At 44.6% G+C, this 20040-nt stretch overlaps 1 protein-coding gene across 3 annotated transcripts in view; it reads right to left on the reverse strand.

Annotated features, from left to right (window-relative positions):
- The window catches only part of CPS1 (carbamoyl-phosphate synthase 1), a 177464-nt gene that overhangs the window by 41656 nt on the left and 115768 nt on the right, over positions 1–20040 (reverse strand). For all 3 annotated transcript variants that reach the window (XM_068686431.1, XM_068686432.1, XM_068686433.1), the window contains 8 exons: positions 18611–18800; positions 17890–18047; positions 16988–17116; positions 14307–14451; positions 13719–13929; positions 10820–11018; positions 8438–8614; positions 4622–4740 (listed from right to left, as the gene is read on the reverse strand). In XM_068686431.1, coding sequence (XP_068542532.1) covers positions 4622–4740; positions 8438–8614; positions 10820–11018; positions 13719–13929; positions 14307–14451; positions 16988–17116; positions 17890–18047; positions 18611–18800 — 1328 coding nt within the window. The remainder of the gene's footprint in view (positions 1–4621; positions 4741–8437; positions 8615–10819; positions 11019–13718; positions 13930–14306; positions 14452–16987; positions 17117–17889; positions 18048–18610; positions 18801–20040) is intronic.

Genomic DNA, 20040 nt, shown 5'->3' on the forward strand with positions numbered 1-20040 from the left:
TGGAAAGCAGCGCTCTTCTTAGCCCCCAGAACAAGCTCTGCTTCATTTGAGGTATGTTGTCATGTTAACGCCCATCCTGCACATTACTTAGGCACATGCTAGTGAGCCTGAAGCAAAATAAAATGAAATTTAAAAATAAAAATTGGGATCAGTTTGTGAACTGAGGGGTAAAGCCTGGGCTGTGAGCATCCCGGACACGTTTGGGCATCTTCTTCCTCTTTCCCTCTGTCCCTCTCCACTAAAGACTCCTAATGGCTTCCTAATGACTTCCTTGATTGCTCCTGATGTTCTTACAGGATTTTGAACATGCTACAACTCAAATAATGAGACTGGTGTGTAAATTCCCTCCCTGCTTCTCTTCTCAAGGAGACAGATTGTCACCACCTTTCCCCTCCTGAGGAACTCAAAAAGCTGCTGAAGGGGGGTTCAGGAAAGCAGGAGCTGTAAACCACCAAGCTTCACCCACTGACCAAGCCCCAGCACTTCAGCTCTCTGCATCTTTAATGTTCACATCTTTGGCTAATAAATCTCGTGGAGACCCTGGATGTAAGTAGTGTTACAGCCTCACGTTGTGCCCTAAGACCCGAACAACTCTTACCTACAATTAAGCAATGTGCTGAAGCAGCAGCTCAAACAGCAGCACTGCCACGAACGGGCCCTAGATGCTTCCTCCGAGCTTGTTTCCCACCCCAGGTGAGGAGAGATCTTTGGGATGTTTGCTGGGATGCTGCCCGACAGACTTGCCACAGCAGCATGTGCAGTACTGGAAGCAGAGATCCCCCCCAGGTTTTTGGAGAGCAGCACCAGGCTATCGTGTGCATCAGGGAAGAAAATGCATGCTGAGCTTCCACAGACGTGCAGATGCTTTAAAGGAAAATACAGCTGTGAAGTTACCAGTGACTCTATAAGACAAATAGAAAGTTTCCTGCCTTGGATCCCACGAAGCACAACCAGTGCGGAATGACTGCTGGTACTGTATTCCCCTCACGCACTGACCTCCTCATTTGTTCCTCGGTCTGCCCTGCCCTCCAGTTCACTCGGAAGACAAAAGCAATCTTCCCAGTTAGTTTAGCAACAAATATGTCAGCGACAGCTCCTCAAACAGCACAAACCCGTGCACCCTCGTGTCGAGGCACTGGTACTGCTCTGCTGCGTACCCACGCCAGATCTGACCTGGGCTCTCCAACCTGTCCCAAAAGCAGCCGAGTCAGCAGAAAAACTGCTCCTGAGGAGAGCAGATGTGCAACACTCCCTGCGGAGCAGCACGGTTTATTGATGGCCTGTCTGCTTCTTCCTGGGTCACCTGCTGGAGCTGGGCTTTAATTCCAGCACCTGTAGTGCTGTGGCTGTGTTCTGAACTCAAGTCATGTTTTCAAAACACACCTTTCACAGACAGGGGCTTCCAACAGGAATTCACAATGAACCACGGGCCACTGAGCAGAGCGCCCAGCTCCAAACGCTGGGCTGAGGTGGGGCTCCCACTTTCCTCTGCTTCCCCACCTCCCAGCCTGCGCCTCCTGAGGAAGGAGAAGGGCAACGATCGGGGCTGCACCCACCCCTTTCTAACACCCCACAGGCCAGGAGGGGTTTTTATGCCCTGTCCACAGAGCAAGGACACTCTCTCCACCAGAACCAAGCTCTGAAGTGTAACACTATAAACTATGGTGGTGTCAGCATTCCCCACTGCTAGCGGGCTAGCAAATTTGGTATCCACCAAAATGGAGGAGCTGTTCTTCCTACTAACATTCACCTGAGAAACTGAGCTTTAAGGAGACAGTTCAGCTCCCTGCTCTGCCAGACTGTCTTTGAGACTTTGGGTAAGCCTTACCGTCTGTATGCTCAGCTCCCCTGAAAAGTGGGGATTTACCATGCTCCTCTTCTCTCGCTGGAATTCAGCTAGACAGCCTCTTATTGATACCAAAACATTCCTTTTGGGGCGCCATGCTCACTTCTGAGTGCTGCAAGATGGCCCAACCTGGCAGCACAAGATCAGGCTTTTTCTTGCCATGTGCGTGTGTACACGGCTAAGTGCAGTGGGCAGGCTGCTCTTAAGATTTCTTTACTGATGGTACGAAGTTAACAGATAAAAAAATGCAACAATGCAACTGAAGCAACACTTCCTCCATCTTAGAGGACCCCAGAAGCAAAGGTGAACTGAAACGCTGCTGCAGCATGACCCAACCTACACAGTCTCTTAAGCACCAGGTCCAATCCTCCCTGGAAAGAAGTTTGCTGGGACAAACAGAAGCGAGGCAATGGGTGCCTTTCCCTGCCTCTGCTGTTTCTGCAAACGATTGGCCTTGCCAGGACAACAGTGAGAACAGACAAATGGTTGTAAGTTAGGTCTGTTGCTCCCCCATCGTTATTCCATATAACATTTCACACATGGAAACAGCTTCCCTGCACAAACCAGCGAGGCCTGGCCCGGCAGCACGCAGTGAGAGTGCTGCCTGCTGAACTACTCGCAAAGGTCTCTGCTTCCAATCCCCCTTCCCCAGCTGCCTGCCATACCTGCTTGTTCTAGCTCTGGATTTCCTCTTGGCAGAGACCATCTCCTTGTTACCAAATTCTACAACAGCTCTGCTGGGCCCAAACCAAGACTCCAGACAGAGCTGTTTCTCCAGCTACATCCAAAATCTTGCCGCAGGGCACCCCCAAACGAACCAGGAGACAAAGAGCAAGGGATGGACTTGACTGAACAAGAAGTGTTGCCTGTAACCAGCAGTGCCTGGGAACAGCAAAATTTGCTTATGGTAGCTGCATTTCAGCGACGAAGATTTGGAGCGACGATTGTATCACAGCCCATTCTTTTCCATTGGAAGTAATCCCACAGCACAGGTAACAATCGGTGCCAGGCATGCTGGGGACTGGAAACAGCTGGCTGCAGGAGGAGCACAGGAATGCCAAGTCTCATTTGCATCACTCAATTAGCTTTCCCTTGGCTATTGCGGAGATGTGCTTCCTGCTGTGGCCTGCTGGACCAGCCTCTTAGCTCGGGTCAGAAGTGCTTTTTCCCAGCTCGTTGTCTCTGTTCCAACGTGCCTTCAGCATAAGGCAGCCGGACAGTCCGTCCCTGCCACTCGGGGCAGCCTGGGAGCTGAGTTTCCTTGGGAAGGTTTGAGTAGGGATGCCAGACTGCAAAGCTGCACTGACCACTGAACTACATTCATACACCTAAGTCGCGTTGCATGAATCCACTTAGAGAGGACACAACACTGGCTGCGTGATACAAAGGCAGGGCTGGATACCACAAAAGGGCTTGGGGGAGCAGGTCAGCCCTGCAGCCTGTTGCTTAGTCACCAGGAGGATGAAAAACAGTGTGGGATGGCACTGGCTACTGGTCGCATTACTAGAGTTATTATTTCCTGCCACCCATAGCAGAGAAAGGGAAAGGAACCTTAGTGATAAAGAGCAGTTTGGCACGATTAGCATCTGTGGAGTGATGCTGGATTTAGAGCAGCTGAGGCTGGGACCAACCTCTGGGGTCCAGAGTGCACCATTCAGAGCGTGCCACTCCAACAGCAAGGAAATCAAACTGATCTGGAGCTTTTATTTTTCTTTTTCTTCTTCATCAGGAGCTGCATGTATGTTTTTAAGGCATTCAAGACAAATGCAACATGACACAGATGTTAGAGGGCAAAAGCTTGTGCAGCTGAACAACAGACTTCTGTAAATAATCAAGCTACTCCTTCTCTTCGACATCTCCCTCCACATTCATTTCTGTTTAGTTCCAGATCCAGCTTGTTCCGGGGGGCAAAGGAGACCAAGAGCTGCTCAATTAAAACCGTGCAGCTGGTTAAAGCAGAAATCACAGGAGATGAAGTGACGTGCTGGCTACAGTGCGCTCCCAGTGCCATCATGTGGTGAATCGTGGTTAAGACACCAAAAATGCGAAGCAGAAAAGCTGGCCGACACGCAGCCAATAACTCAGCGAGGAGGTGCTCCCAACCTCATAAACCATGAAGGGAAAGCTCAAGTCAGCAAGAGGCTGGAACCGAAATATATAGCTGAGCGCTCTAATTTACTGCTATCTTTCCGACTTAGCTTTAGATGGTCATTTTTCTTAAGGAAGGAAGATTTATATTTAAATATGTCTGAAATTATAGGTGTTTGAAAGTGCTAAAGCAACACGTACCACATGAACATGTACCACATAATCACAGCACGGCAGAAAAAATTAAAAATCCATCAGACAGGTCCAAAAAAAGTCCTGCATTTGACCCTCGGGTGTAGTAAGCTGGTACGAGTCCCATGTTTGAAGGAAACTGTCCTAGTTACGTGAGTGCAGCCTGCTGTTATTACTGCATGCCATCCACACCCCCAGCCCCAGCCTCAGAGATGCAGTAAGGGTTTTCCTACATAAACCAGAACTTACAAAACCCCCACGGGCAGCAAGATGCCTGTATGCTCGAAGTTCTTTTCCCCAAAAGAGCATTCTCAGACACTTCCTTGGTTCGAGTGAGGCAGTCAGATGGGGTTTAAGGGAACTCCACTCATGCTGAGTGCCAAAATAAACTTCTCAGCATCAACTGCATCAGTGCTCAGGGCTTACCATGGCTTTCCCAGCAGAAAGACCCCCAGTAAGAACAATGTGTCCTAGGACAAAGATGTTTTCTCTTACCTGTTTGCTTCCTTCAGGATCTTCTCCATGTTCACAATGCCACGCATCTTATACAGGAACCACTTGTCAATGGCCGTGAGCTTGTGAATGACATCCACAGGGACTTTGTTAGTCAGAGCCTGCCAAAAAGAAGAGAGCACCAACCCTGCATGAATGCACGCTCTGCAAATAGAGCAAACAGCAGCAGCAGCCATGGAACAGAGACGTATGTAGCAGCACAGATCAACAAATCAGAGGTCTGCCAGAGGTCCCGAAAATGTGCCCCTCAAGCAGGACGTAGGGAGGGACCAAGCCACTTCTGCACACCCTCTGGTAACGAGAGCTGGCTCCTGTTTGAAGAGCTGGAGAATCTGCATGTTACAGAGCCAGCAGCCAAACTTCAACCGATGGCAGCAAGGCCTGGTGCCACTGAGTATGTGTCTTAACTACCAGGCACATTCAGTCTGCAGAACCAACTCCACAACTGTACCCCTTACCCCCAGGTCACTTAAATCTCCATCCCACTGTCACCTCATACCTGCAAATATTAAGCAGGAAGGTCCAGATTCTCAGCTGTGGAGCAACTCACTGCTTGGGAGCATAAGTCTCAATTCACCTTTGAAAAACTAGACTGACTCAGAACACATGGCCTTGAAATACCTCTGAAGTGGAGAGTCCAATCCTAGGTGACACTCTGCAGCTACAGCGTAACTGTGGCTATCCTGCTGGAGCTCTTTTATTTATTTCTACTTTTTATCCAACTACCCACACAATGGGGTTAAAAGGATCCTCATGGAGCTATGCAGAAGCCAGCGTTTGACAGGACACCACACTATTTTAAAAAATATCTCAGAAATTTGCTAGACAGTGCCCCAGCATGGATACAGTTTTGTCTTCTATCACTGATACTTCCTGGGTCTCAGCAGTGGTGTACGGGTACAACTCTCCTGATAAAACAGCCATAATCAACCATGATGATAATACCAGCACGCTATCTTTGCTGAGATGAAGAAATCAGGCTCATTAATTTGTTACCGTGCTTAATTGTTTTCTTGCAGGGCAACATCCCTGGAACAAAGCCAGAGCAACGCCGCTGAAGAAAACTCCAGCATTAATGTGGGAATGAGCTCAGCCACTGCACACCAGCTCCATTCCTCCCAGTCACCAGGCTGCAGACACGATGCTGTACCGCCACCACTTTGCTTAGGGTGATTTTATGGCAGCAGAGAGAAATGTGGGCCACGTCACTGCTGTGTTCCACTGTGACATTAAGTGGCTAAATTTAATTTGGGATGGGGACAGTCCTCTCCCAGGGCACTGCAAAATACTGACACCACTTCAAAGCACCTTCTGCTTTCTCTAAGGATTCCCAGGTTGCTCGCCCAGGGCTCCCTCTCTTGTCCTGAGAGGCAGTAAGCTGCTGACTGACTGAACAGCCTGCCCTCAGCACCCAGCAGCCACGGGGTGTTGGGAGGGCAAGGTCACACTGCAACGTTAGTGGGATTCCTTTTGCCCGCCTGGTTTCACGAAGTATGGGCATGGTTTGGGGATCTCCAACCTTCAGTCACGGGTCGCTGAGCCACACACACACAGGTAACGTGACCACACACACTTATTCTGCTTAGAATACTTCCTTTAAAAGTCCTCATGGGAAACTGAAGAAAACAAATGCCTTTCAGCAGAGGAGGGGAAGAGAAACTAAGCTACCTTAGTAGTTCAGATCAGCCACCCGTGCTGTCTTTAGGGCCCCTTTGTTCCTTCTGTCTCATGCCTGCTCCCCAGAGGAGGTGTTTGGCTGGCTGTGGCTGGGAACACGAGTGTAAGCTAACGTGTCTGCAGTGTGGACATCTAGGAGACCGTGACCCCAGGGTGAAAGCGTGCAGATCGAGTCCACAGCATAAACCCACTTATGTACAAACCCTAAGAGTCACCAAAAAAATAAGCTATAACCCAAACAGCCCTTCTTGCCCATCAGGTGCAGCTACACTCTTGCAGCACTTGGCCACTGCTCAAAGAGCAACTGTCATCTATTTCAGCCTCTCTCCAGTGGCCTTTTTTTTTTTTTTTTTTTTTTTTTTGAAAAAAACACATTACAACAGGGAGTCTCACTACAACAGCAGTAACTCTGAATGACAGCTGAACTGCCTTCTCTTTCACCTGAACAGTTACTGTTTTCATCAGTCAAGGAGAAAAAGGAGAGAGAGAAAGAGCAAAAAGCCTTGGAGAGCTGGCAATGGGGCTTGTGGGGGGGAGGAGAAGACACAATGAGGCTCCATCCAGTTTCAAACAAAGCCGAGAGCTAATAGGGACTAGCTGTTGGCTTTTAAATGTCAGCAAGATGGAAAGGGATTTCCAGGCCCTCTGCCCCAGCTGCTGGAGGTGCCCCTTCCCGATATTGCTCGCCTCAGTTATTAATGGAGACGAATTAGTGCACAGTGTCAGACAGAGGCAGCTCTTTACAGGGAGGGATTAAGACTTTGATCTAGCTTTTTTTGATAGCTGACAGTGAAAATGCCACCAGCTGGGAACACCCAGAGTGTTAAGCGTGGCCCTAACTCACCTTTATCTGCCTAAATCCCCTGTGTTAACATGGGGCTAAGATTAACCTTTATAAAAGCCCCCTGAGCCACTCAGAGAGATGAGAAAAGATTTTCCCTCAGTTGCAAGAGAAAGCTGTAATAGAGACCAAGCGCAGCTGCTGAAGGATGTTCTACACTTATGAAGATGCATATTTCCCCAGCTTGAAAAGCAAGAGTCAACAGCTGGACAAGCCGTACACTCACAGAACATCTTGTGCTTTTCATTCAGATCATTTATAAGAGGGACAGCGATGTGAAAACCTTTTTACAGACACCACGGCACAACCCCAGCTCCCCATTGGAGTAATGAGTTATTTACACAAGCACAAGGGTCTTAAAGACTCTGCCATGCAAAGTCAGCGACAGAAAACACAGTAAGTGGGCTTTCCTACCAGGAAATTGCCCCTACTCTGTACATGGACTAACCCCACGCTTACCCTGAGATATAGACAGGCAAACACCATGGAACTGAAGGCAGAAATAATTTCAGACCCTTGCTGCTCTTAAAGCAACACAAACTCTTACCCAGAAACCTTGAAAGATGAGGTGATTTGCCTTCTGTGACAGGAGACAGGTTAAAGAATGCTAGGGGAGAAGTTGAGCCTGTTTCAAAGAACTGGGGATTCCTGAATGCTGAATTTAACGTGGAGTCTTAATTGCTTTCAAGTTTCAAGCCCATACCAATGTAACGGTTGCAAAAAGACATTACTCTCAGACTGCAGCTTATCATTCTATCACCCTTCGTTTCAGTTCACTTCATTTTTTTCCTTCATCCCTTCCCATAAAACTAATGGCAACCTGCCAAACTGGCCAACCTGAGTGTAGCTACCGCCAGTGCAAATAAAGGCTGAATATTGGCCAGCATTTAGCAAGCAAGTGTATTATAGGAATAAATAAAAGCAAGCGATCCAGATTTCCACCAACACTGCCACAGACTGATCTGCCAGGACACAGGAACACAGCGAGCATGGTCTTGGATTGCATCAAAAGGCAAACATGTTACCTGAATACAGAAGATCCAAGAGAACACAGATGTCAGCAAGAGAAAGTAAATATATCCACCCAGTGGCTGTGCTCTACAGGGGAAATTACACGTGATAGAGGTTACCTGGACTTCAAGAGCAGCGAAGATACTACACAAACAGCTCAAGTGTGCTTGACAGAGGAAAGCAAGGGGGTGAGGAACACTAGACCAGGGGACCCAAGCCGTTAGCAATCATTCAAGGCACATGGTCAAGGGCTTTTGATCTTTTGTTACCTTGGCCATTGCATATATCCGAGTGCTGGATGGCTCAGAGAGTTCCTTCTGGAGATCTGTGCTGGCTGGCCAGGCTTTATTCAGGGGCAGGCGTGAAGTGAAGCCATCTACAGAGGGGTGGCACATTCTCAGGGCTTTCTGGAAGCTCTCTTCAAAAGTGCGTCCGATAGCCATAACCTGTAAGGGAGAGCACATCAGGTACAGTGAACTGCTGCCCAGCTCTCCCCTGAGTAACAGATGGGTGCAAGTTGAAACCACAAGGATGGACAGACAGAGAAAGCTCACAGCCTTCAACCCGCTCCCTAAGATAGCCACACTGGCTTTAAAACAGGCACAGCTGGCTGAGCCTTGGGAGTCCCACTGCTAGGCCTGCCTCTGCCAGTAATCACCAACAGCGAGTTTTGGACAAGTGACTCCTATCTGGTTTTGTCTCCCTACCTGTAAAATACAGGCAATCGCTGCTCTCCTCGTAAACTGCGTTGAAGCGCTGCAGTATGGAGAGCATTTTGCAGCAGCATGGGTGTAGTAATACAGAAGGATATTTCTGTTTAACAACCTGTTAGAGAGAGAAACTCACAGTGGGAATTTTAAGGTTCAGAAGAAATCTGCTCCTCTTCCTGTAAATTACATTTAACAGTGACACTCCCGTGTGAGGGCTCTCTTAAAGCATTATTCCTCCTTGACACAGCAGCATTGGGGTTTCCCACCTTCAATCTTGACTTCACGTCCAGTAAGAAAAAGGGATTTTCTCTGTGGAAATCTGTGAGGTAACAGAGCCCTTTCTCAAATTTCTACATTTATATTTCCCAGCGCAGCAAAACCCTAACAACATAAAAGTCTTCCCAAACACAATGTTGAAAAATGTCAAAGAAAAAAATAACATTGTTTTCTCTTTTCTCACAGCTCCGAGCCCATTGCCCAGCACAACAGAGCTCTGGAGAAACAAAAAAAAAAAACAAAACAAAACAAAACAACAACAACAAAAAAAAAGGCAAAGCCAGACTGTTCAATTAATAAAAATGCAGTAGGTGCTGCCATCTGCTTTCAGGTTCAGGCCTAGGAAGATGATCGTGACATACTAATCGAGACAAAGCTGCAAGAAGCCCTTTGCCTCACAGCCACCCTCATTTCCTGGAGACTAATCTTTTTGGTGAGTGCCTCTGCCAGCAGCAAGCTGTGTCTCCTATGCTTCTCCATCCTTGTGTCAGTTCACCCCTGGCAATGGTAGACTGGAACAGTTGGGGCTCTTTCCCCTCTCTCTTTACCCAGCATCCTGTTTCAAGAAGGATGAGAAGCACGGGGGATTCACGTGGTTCTGCTTTTGTGACAGACAGCCACAGGAAGGACTCCGTATTTTCTCCCTGCAAGTGGCTATGGCCAGCAAGCGATGGCCATACGGCTGATGGTTCATAAGACAACTGCATTTAGGAGCTCCAGCTCTACAGAACGGTCCAAAAAACCCTTAAGCAGAAAGGATTAATATCAGTAAGCATCAGCTCACTGAAAAAAAAGCTCATTGACATTAAAAGCCAAAACTGCAAATGAAAAACGAAGTTCTAATTAATCCTTCTAATTGTGATGAAGGCTCATTGTGTGAGCAAGGTAGAATTGATGTTAGGAAGGTCTCACGTCAAAATAATTTAATAAAATAGCTACTTGAAAAGCATTAGGAGAAAAAGACAGCTGAAAAAAAACACAAAATTAATTATTTTGCTTTGGTAGCTGGTATGTAATTAACTAATTAAGAGGGTAATTTATCCATTTCCCTCCCTCTTAAAACTCGGTCTGAAAACGCTGCTATTGTTCCAGACACCTCAAAATCAGGGTTTAAAAGTCCCACTGTCATGTTCCAGACACAGGAGACTTAATCATCAAGATAAGTAAGTCAGAACTTCAGAGCCGTATCACATGTTGTGCTTGGATTTCAAGAGCAGAAGTAGGCCAATGTTTGGCATGTGGATTTAACAGGGAGGACAAATAGCTACGGGAACAACTGTGAGCTGTTGTTCATCTACATCACTGAAAATCTTAAACTACAGTTCTTGAAGTTATACTCGAATTAACCATCACTACAGAACTCCAAACAAAGAATAACTGGGAGTCCTGTCACGAGTGTCAAGAATGAAGCAAACCTCAGGTGATCCAAAGCGGTCTCTTCCTTTCATAGTCAAACCATTTACGAATCCTTGCTGTGGTATCTAAGATTACACAGCCCAAACTCCTTTCAGTTAAATAGAGTACTGGATACAAATCGTCTGAATAGAACTGATGTCTTCAAAAGCCATTGGGCCCAGGAAGATAGAGATCCTGAGGACTTTCCAGAAAGAGAAATGTCTTTCCCAAGTGGTAGAGGGGAAGGGAAGGAGAGGATCTCACACTCACCTCTCCCACACTCTTCATGGAGCTTCCAATCCGGTTGGAGGTGCCCTGAAAGCGGTCCAGATCCCAGCGGGGTATCTTGGTAACAACATAATCCAGGCTGGGCTCAAAACAGGCCGAGGTGTTTCCTGTCATCACGTTTTTGATTTCGGGTAAGGGGATCCCCAAGGCAATTTTGGCAGCAATGAATGCTAATGGATACCTGCCACAGAGGAAAGGTAGAGAACAGTAGAGTGGGAAGTACTTGCTTTTGCAATTTGCTTGTACTTCAAATGACAAGGAAACTTCATAAACCCCTCAACCTTCAACCCCTTCAACCCCTTCAAACTTCATAAACCCCTCAACAAATTGCAGCAGTTCCCTGTTCCTGGCACATTTCTGTTGAGTGTAAACTCAGCCTGTCTTCCTAGATCAGCTTACCAGGACAATTTCACCCTGCATGCCTTCACTCTCTTGATACAAATCAGCTGTTGAAAAGAAAGCAGAGCCCTGAGTTTAAGCTGCAGCCCTAAAGCTCAGGATGTTTGGATCAGGTTCCTGGGTTTTGCCACCAACTTCTTAATTTCCTTCTGCATCGCTCTGCACATGTAAAATTAGAACTAGGAGTTGTTTCGTTTTATTCTCCTTTCTTCAAATATTGAGCTTCTGAACACCTGGACTATGCTTTGCAGGTGGCTAGGTGACTTAATCCCTGCTTGGTTGCAGTCACAGGCAGTCTACCAGTAAAAATATTTAGACTCATTGCTTCAGAGTCCTAAAGAGAGACCCCATAAACAGGATGCCCCATGTCCCAGCTAAAAGGTGTTTGATACACAGTACTGTAACCAACCACATGCAACCTGGTGTGGTACCATGGCTGACCGACCCCCAAAAGTTGGAGATCAGTGTTTCTCCTTTCATGTTTTTCATTTAGCAGATGAAGGAAATTAACTTCACTTTTTTTCCCATTCTTTATTCTCCCTTTTCGTTTTCCTCAAAAGGAAAGGTGGCTTCCCCACACTGTTGCAGAAAGTTGTAGACTTCTTCCAAGCCTCAAAAATGTTACTTATCATTTGAACACAAGACTCACAAGAGGAAAAAAATGATACTGGGGGCTTCAACAGTCTACAAAGAATTAGACTTAGTTCAAGGATGGCAATAGGAACGGAGATGACTGGTCTGCAAAGCTGGCCTAGCTGGAGCAGAGGGAATGCAGTCAGCCTGTAAACCTGCCTGTTATTCTCATTTTGCTAGGGATGTCATCCTTCACAATTTTCAGTCGTCTGGAAAAGCCTCATCAGCAAACAAGATGTTTTATTCCAATATTAGAAGGAAAGTCTCATCTTGAAAAATCACCTGCAATATTCCCCACATCTTCTCCTTACGCCCCATACTTTTTCATGACGGGTACTGACAGCTGAACCACTCCATTATACAATACACACTGCGTAAGCAGCCAGAGCACTTCTGTATCAGGTGCTGTATACATCAAGCAGCCCTCAGCCTAACTTCCTAACTATGATACCGTAAGCATTTCCTTCCCCATAAATCTTCCAGAGTCTTTTGCTCATTCACTGGAAAGGATATTTGAGGTAACCAGTCACCAGCACCATCTGCAAGAAGCTTCTAGGTTGCTGAATCCAGGTATCGCGTTGGGTCACAGGCCTAATCCAAACGTGCTTTTCAGAACCTTCCTCTGCACAAACCATTCCCTCCCTCAGGAGGGTTTTCCTACAACATTTCCATCAAAGCCAGTTTCAAAATGACTTGTTTGAGGTGCTTCCAGCCACACACAATCCATCTGCAACAGCTCTTCGGAAATCTCCCAGTGCTTCATCACACCCAAAGCGAGCCCAAGCTCTCAGCACAAAGCTGCCTGGAACCCAAGTGGCTTCAGCCTTTCCAGTGCATCATTCGAAAGAGAGATCCTCGTTGGTTTTTGAGAATCCCAGCTGGCTGGTGATTGTCCCTCCTCAATGCAACAGATGGGTACTACTTCCTACCCTAATACATTGCAGAGCTACCTACCTAGGCCTGGATCTCGCTTTATTATCCACAAAGCCACCATTTTAAAGATGTATCGTGCCTGCAGCGAGACCACACAAACAGGTATGTTTTGCTGTGAGTCTGTCATCCAAAAAGAAAACAATGCAACGCCCACCGTCCAGCATCATGGCTTATCTCCGCTCTGCTATGGCGCTTCAACAACACAGGAGTTGTTGAAAACTGCAAATTACAGATTAATTTGCACCTCTCAACAGCATCTGCAAAGTGCAATTAGGAAGCCAATTTTTAAACTGCCTGCTCTGACCATCCTTATCTTGATTAGTTTATGATTAGCCAACAAAACAAAGCAGCTAGCAATACCATTTGCATCAATCTGACAGACAGCTCGTTAATAACTGTGTCCTCTGGGTCCCAGAGATGATTTGCAGCCAACATATGGATACAGTGGATATGCTTTGTAAGGAGAGCTACTGGGCTCCCCTCCCACACACCTCCTGAGAGTTTTTCCATTTGCAGCAACAGCATCTGCAGGCAGGAATGGACCTGGAGAGCTCACTAACCCCTTCTTCCACCTCCCTGCAGGGCTGATTCTCCCATCTCATTCCTAGGAAGTGCTGACAGGAACCACCATCCTTAGGAACTTCCCATGCAGGAATCTACATCTCACTGCTCAGACTGCTCCAGAGTTGCCCCTAATAGCCACCTTTAGTCTTCTGTGCTGCAAATTAAGCTTGCACCTCCTTGTCTTAATGGCATGGACAGCAGACTCAAGAGCTCCTCTTCCTTACAGCTACCACTTATGTATTTAAAAAATACCCTAATCCAAGTCATTGCCTTAATTCTCTTTCTGATCTTCTCCATTCAGTTTTTGTTTGCTCATTTGTTTGTTTTGTGATTGTTCTTTACATAAACTTACCCTGTTGCCTTGGATGCCAAAGCTGAACTTCTCGAGAGTCTGGCATTAACTTCAATGATGTAGTACTCCAGGGAAGTTGGATGCAGAGCAAACTGGATATTGCACTCTCCCACAATACCCAGATGTCGGACAACCTTGATGGCACGATCCCTCAGCATCTGAAATTCCTCATTAGCGAGCGTCTGGCTTGGCGCCACTACGACAGAATCCCCTGTTTGTCACAAGGCAGCAGAGAAGGAAAATGAGAAGCAGTTCAGCAGCAGAAAATTCTAGCCACATAGGTCACTTTCTTTGCTAACCCATTGCCAGTAACGAAGTTATCACAAACATTCAAAGGTGTGGATGCAATGAAAAACACAGATAGTCCGAGTCCCAGAACTGGATTTTGGAGAAGCCAAAAGCCATCTTAAGAAAAATGAGATCACAGGGACAGGCTCAGCCTAACAACATCTGTTTTACACACTAATTGGCTGCATCAGAGACCTGAAGAGCATTACTAGAGCCCACTTCATCGACACAATTACATAAACTACTGCATAAAAATAAAAAAGCACAATTTCCAGTGAGTCACTCTATGTCCAAGCCTACCTGTGTGGACTCCCATGGCATCGATGTTTTCCATACTGCAGACAGCAATACAGTTATCAGCAGCATCTCTCACAACTTCATACTCTATCTCCTTCCAGCCAACAACTGACTTTTCCACCAGAATTTGGTTAGTCATTGCAAATGCCTAGGAATAGGTTAAAAAAAAAAAAAAAAAAAAAGAACAGTAGAAAAGAAAACTTTGTTAGAACATGCTTTGTTACACCTTGTTAGAACATATTTAAGGCTTCTGTTCTTCTCCAGACAACCCAGGCCAACATGAAAATTGAAAGATGAATATAAATGAAGTTCATAGCACCCATGACAAGCACTCCATGCTTTATTTCAGAAAAAAAATCATTAGCTTTATTTGAAAGGCACAGAAAATATTTATGTGATCGGATGGTTAAAAAAGCAGGGCATTTGGGCTTGCAATGGCATGTAAATAACAAATAGGAGTACAAAACTATCTAAGGCTCCAATCACACAATAGACACATGCTTTTGTTTGTGCATATGGGCAGCCCCATGGGATATTCATGGGAATTCAGAGGGATAACTCTGCAGAATGCTAAATGACTAAGTGATGGGAAGTGTGGGTGCCAGCAAACACTACTTTAATTAATAGCACTAATAATGTTGCTTATCATTGGCATACTAACCAGAAGCAAGATCCCTGATTTATTCTGAAACTAATCTTGCAAGCACTCCTCAGCACAAGAGACAAAAATGAAAAATACAGTTTGTTGGTAAATGAGCATAATCTAAGTGAATAAATGGCCTTAATATTAGCAGATAGAAAACATTAATCACATCTCGCTTAAAAACTTCAAAAGTAACGGGCACATTATCAATCCATCCTTTAGCAAAGCTTCTTCTTTTAATGCAGCACATGAATCAGTTTTCAGCCTTGTCCCCTCTGCAGTCAGCTCAAGCTGTTATTCAAATGCTACCCTTAGGACAGTTGCCAAACTCATGCACAAGAAAAAAAGAAACAGTTTGAAGAGTGGCACTTCACCCAGTCTGAGGAGGCACTGAATTTGTGGTGATGTATCAGGAACACCTAACAGTGCCTGTAGAACAATCTATGCTTCTCCTCTGGTACTGTCTACTGCCTCCCCTCACTCAAAATGAACTGATGCAGGAGACATGAACTCAAGGCCAGGTTACTTGAGCTAGCTGTGCTGTGAAGAAATACACCTACAGGTGTTCAGTTGTCTGAACGTGCCCAGAGTCCAGTGTCTGATAATGTGGTTCACAGAATTACTGCAGACCATCTCCATAGCTGAAAAGGAAAGAAGAGTATTTCTGCTGAGCTGCTGAAACGAGAACCGAAAGTTGAGCTAATCCAAAACCACTCAAACTGTTTTTCACTGTCAACTTTGAAACATCGTTCTTCATTCAGAATGCTGAAGCTCTCAGTATCAATTTTGAAAACAAATAAAATAAAAATATTTAAAGTAAAACAGAATCAGACTTTTGGTAAAAATAAAGTTTCAGAAAGACCAAAATTTTCCTAAAATATGACATTGCCCCATTCCTCAAATTTTACAAAAGCAAGATGCTTATGAAAAGCTATTGCTTTACATTTGTTCATGGAAAAGTGGAGACGTTCTGAACCACAAAGAAAAAAGTGCCGATCAAAACCACATTCTCTTACTGAAACAGATTTTTGATATAAACCTTCCAGACAGCTGCACTCACAAGCTTTCTGGGTGAATATCTGCTTCCTCTAAACAGAAGACCGTGTATAAGCTTGGGTGAGTGAAGTGTTTCCAACCTCAGCCATCAATCTGTAAGATAGGGTTACAGTACCCGCTGCCACCTCCTGCATCTGTCAGTCCTGTCCACTGAGCCTCCCGGGGACAGACATTGCCTAAGCAGATGTTTGCTAAACACTGTCTACACTGGCCCCAGAATTTGTTTGCATGACAACAGTGTGAAGGAGAAAAAAAGCTATTTTCATTTACTGCTCCTAAAGCTATCAGCAGTATTTCTTTCTAGAGATACATGAAAGATTAAGGTCGTTAGAAATTCAGGAAAAGAGAAAAACAGGAATTTTAAAGACATTGGTGGAGACTTATTTCCTAAAATTCAGGATTTGGGGCAGGAAGAAAAGCATTTTTTTTTTTGATCTTCCCAAATTATTTTACTTTTCACAGCAAATATAAAGAAAACAATCCCAGATTTCCTACAGAAAGTTGTTTCTTCACAGCCAGACACAGCTGGTAGATGTCAAATTATGAAGAGCATAATCCCATTAAATTTTTACATGAGCTTTTGACTTAGCAAAAATACTTTAGACTGAAATACAGCAGAGGCCCAAGTCTCTCAGCTCTTCTGACTCTGACACTACATTATCACTGAGCTCTTCAAAGGTTTCAACTTCCTTGACATCTGTCGTGTGCCACTCACTCCTGAAAGCAGGTGAAAATAATTCACTATGATTCTTCCCAGACTAAAATTGCTGAAACACTTGCTCAGATGAATACTAGTTTAATCATTTTTATTACCCAAGTCAGAAAAAAAGGGCATTAGAAGGAATCAGGATAATGTTTTACAGGTAAGATGAAAGGCAGGGTATGTACAATTCCAGTATCTGTGACTATCAGGTGAATACCCATTTAAAAATAAAAATAAAACTCACATGTCCAGACTATTCGTAGAGCTTGCAATCGCACTTACCTTTGTACCAAGGTCCAGCAAACTTTCCTCATCAGGACATATGCCTGACCCCAGACCACCAAGGGCATAAGCAGAACGTATCATGACTGGGTAGCTAATCTTCTCAGCTGCCTTCAAAGCATCTTCAATCTTAAAGGAGATGGGAATACATTTCAGAGACAATGAGAACAACTCAGATGAATAAAGTCAACCAACTCAGGTTACTCTGTTAACTGGAAATCCCATCAATAAGACATTCAGCTGTCTGAAGACAAAATGAAAAGAATGATGTTGGCATTTTAACATTACTTTGTTCTGCCCAACAGCAGAAAAATGGAACATGGGCTCAAGAAGGTGACTTCTGTCCTCATCATGGCCTTCATCACTGATTTCTCGTGTTCTTACCTGGTCTGTCTTCACAGACTATAGCATCAAATAACCCCTCCGACAGACATCCTGCTTTGAGACTGTTTCCTCCAAACTCAAAAATACCTTCCACTGAACTATTTACTTTTTCACACTCTCATCCTCAAGAGGGATTTCAGAACTAGGGATTTTTGAGGACTTGAAATCCTAAGCCTAAATGGCTTGTATAAGATTTTTTATTTTTTTTTTTATTTTTTAAAAAGTGGCCACTGAAATTTTATAAACCTTTGTACTGCAGCACAGAAGTCACCCAACTTGAATTTACTCTTCCATTCAATGGATAAATTAGCTTAGGCCTTCCAAGTGCTTAACTGCATTTTCATCCATTTTAAATCACTGTGAACCAGCACCAATCCCCATGAAGTGCCAATGAAAGTGTACAAGCTACAGTATCCACAGTTGTATTTAGCTTTCACTGAACAAAACTAGAAATATTTATTTTTAAATAACTCCAGCAACAATAATAGTAATCACATCTTCAAAATTGTCTGATTTACCGATTCCACTGCAAAGCTAGGAGCAATCATTTCATTTAGCTCAGTCAGTTTATCAGAAAAAAGCTTTCTATCCTCTGTAGCCATGATGGATTCAACTGATGTACCTAGGACCTTCACACCATACTGCTGCAGGACTCCTTGCTTGAAGAGTTCCACTCCTGCAGAGCAAACAAAGCCACAGCTTTGAGGGCTGATGGTAAATGAAAAAGAAAGTGTTCAGAAGATATCTGACTACCTGACCTCTTGTCTGGCGTAATCAACAGTTATTATTCTTTGCCAATATTAGAACTCAGAACCACTACACAAACATTTCTTCCCTAAAATCTAAGAAACACTGGATTACTACTAAAGTTACTACTTGGCAGTCACCTCAGAGACAAAGCAGTACAGGTAGGTATTGCTGCAAGAAGGTTAAATGAAGCTAACTTTTCCTTTTGATCTCTGCCTGGGTGGCGTGAGTACCCCCAATTCAGCTACAGTAACCAGGAGATGAGCTTCCAGAATGATTTACTTTCAAGTGCTGAAAGCAGTGATTAGATGCTATGTCCATAGCTTAGCAATTACTCATTCTGCCATGGTCAGCATCTCTGCCTGTGCCTCTAGGCAACACAGCAAGACACAGGTCTTGCACATTTGCATACGAGGAGTCTGCTGAATGTGTGGTGAGAGCAATGAGCTGGTCTGCAAGGGCTGCCAAGGCATCTATCTGCACTGTACTCACCGCAGTTGAGAGCTGTTTGGCCACCCATGCCCAAAATTAATCCATCAGGGCGTTCTGCCTTGATGACCTCCGTGACAAAGTGGGGAGTGATGGGGAGGAAGTAGACAGCATCAGCCTGCTTTATGCCAGTCTCATTGGTCTGCACTGAAGCGATGTTAGGATTCATGAGGACAGTCTTCACATTTTCTTCCTAAAAAAAAAAAAAAAAAAAAAAAGGAAATCTGCATTAAAGCTAGGCCTACATGGAAAAAGAGCTAACAGCAGCAGCAAGGACAGAAGGTGTTCAACAAGCAGCTTCATCAACAGCAGAATGTAGAAAGCCTGGTTCCTCATGATACTGTATGCACTAACAGATAAACTCTAGCTCTATATGCAAGAGGAAGGTTAGCCAAAACTTTATACACTTTTTTTCTCTGTCACATACGAGAAACTGAGATAAAGAGATAGTAAAGTTTATCATGTTTCCTGCTATAACAGTAAGAGGTTTACAGCTCTTTGGGCTGCAGATGGAATTTCACTACAGTTTGCTCAAAAGTAGAAAAGCTAGGCAGGTCAACTCCTCTCACTCTTGAAATATCAATGCATAAAGAGGATGCCAACCAAGTTTTGCTAAAGAGGCCAGAATATGGTCATGCTTAAAAGAAAAAACAAAACCCAACCAACCCCCAAAAAAGGCCAACACACCAACCACAAGCAGATAAAGAGCAACACATTACTGCTTTGTTGAAAAGGTGTACTGGGACGCGCGCCTCATTTTTACGGGAACTCATTATAATCTCCATCAATGTCTGATAAGGCAATAAACTTCTACAGATGAATAAACCCTTTACAAACAATGATAACTATGGATGCAAAATACATTTTAAGAGAAATATTTGCCATATAGGAATAGTGGAGGCTTCTTAGAGAGAAGGAAAAACAAGAGAAGAAACTTTCAGAACAAACAGGAACTGTGAGCAGAAATAAAGAAAAGAAGAAAGAGGAAAAGGGTTGGTAGATTAAGTCAGCCACCATTCCTCAAGCAAATGGTATGGAAGAGTTGCTGGGACTGGTATAGAAATTACTATTTTTCTTCTGTTCACAGAAAACACGAGAACATTTTGTGATTGCCTGACCCGCTGGTTTGGGGAAACAAATACACAGCTCACCTGGAGCAGTGGGATTCTTACTCAGTGCTCTCTCTGATTACTTATTTCAGTTACTGGATAACATTTCTTCTTTCTCCCTTGATAACTTAAAATACTGCTTTAAAGACTGACTGTAAATTTCTGTTGACACTTTTTCCCCAAGAAAAGTTGGATTTTTTTTCCACTGAACAGAAAATTCTGCTTTCCTTGAAAGTGTGCATAGCAGGGAAAGGAATAAACAGAAAATCCTTACAGAAAAGATTTCAGTTTTAGACTAAGGACTCCAAACTGGGTAGTTTTCTT

This window comes from Anas acuta, chromosome 6, assembly GCF_963932015.1.
Source record: "Anas acuta chromosome 6, bAnaAcu1.1, whole genome shotgun sequence".
Lineage (NCBI taxonomy): Eukaryota > Metazoa > Chordata > Aves > Anseriformes > Anatidae > Anas > Anas acuta.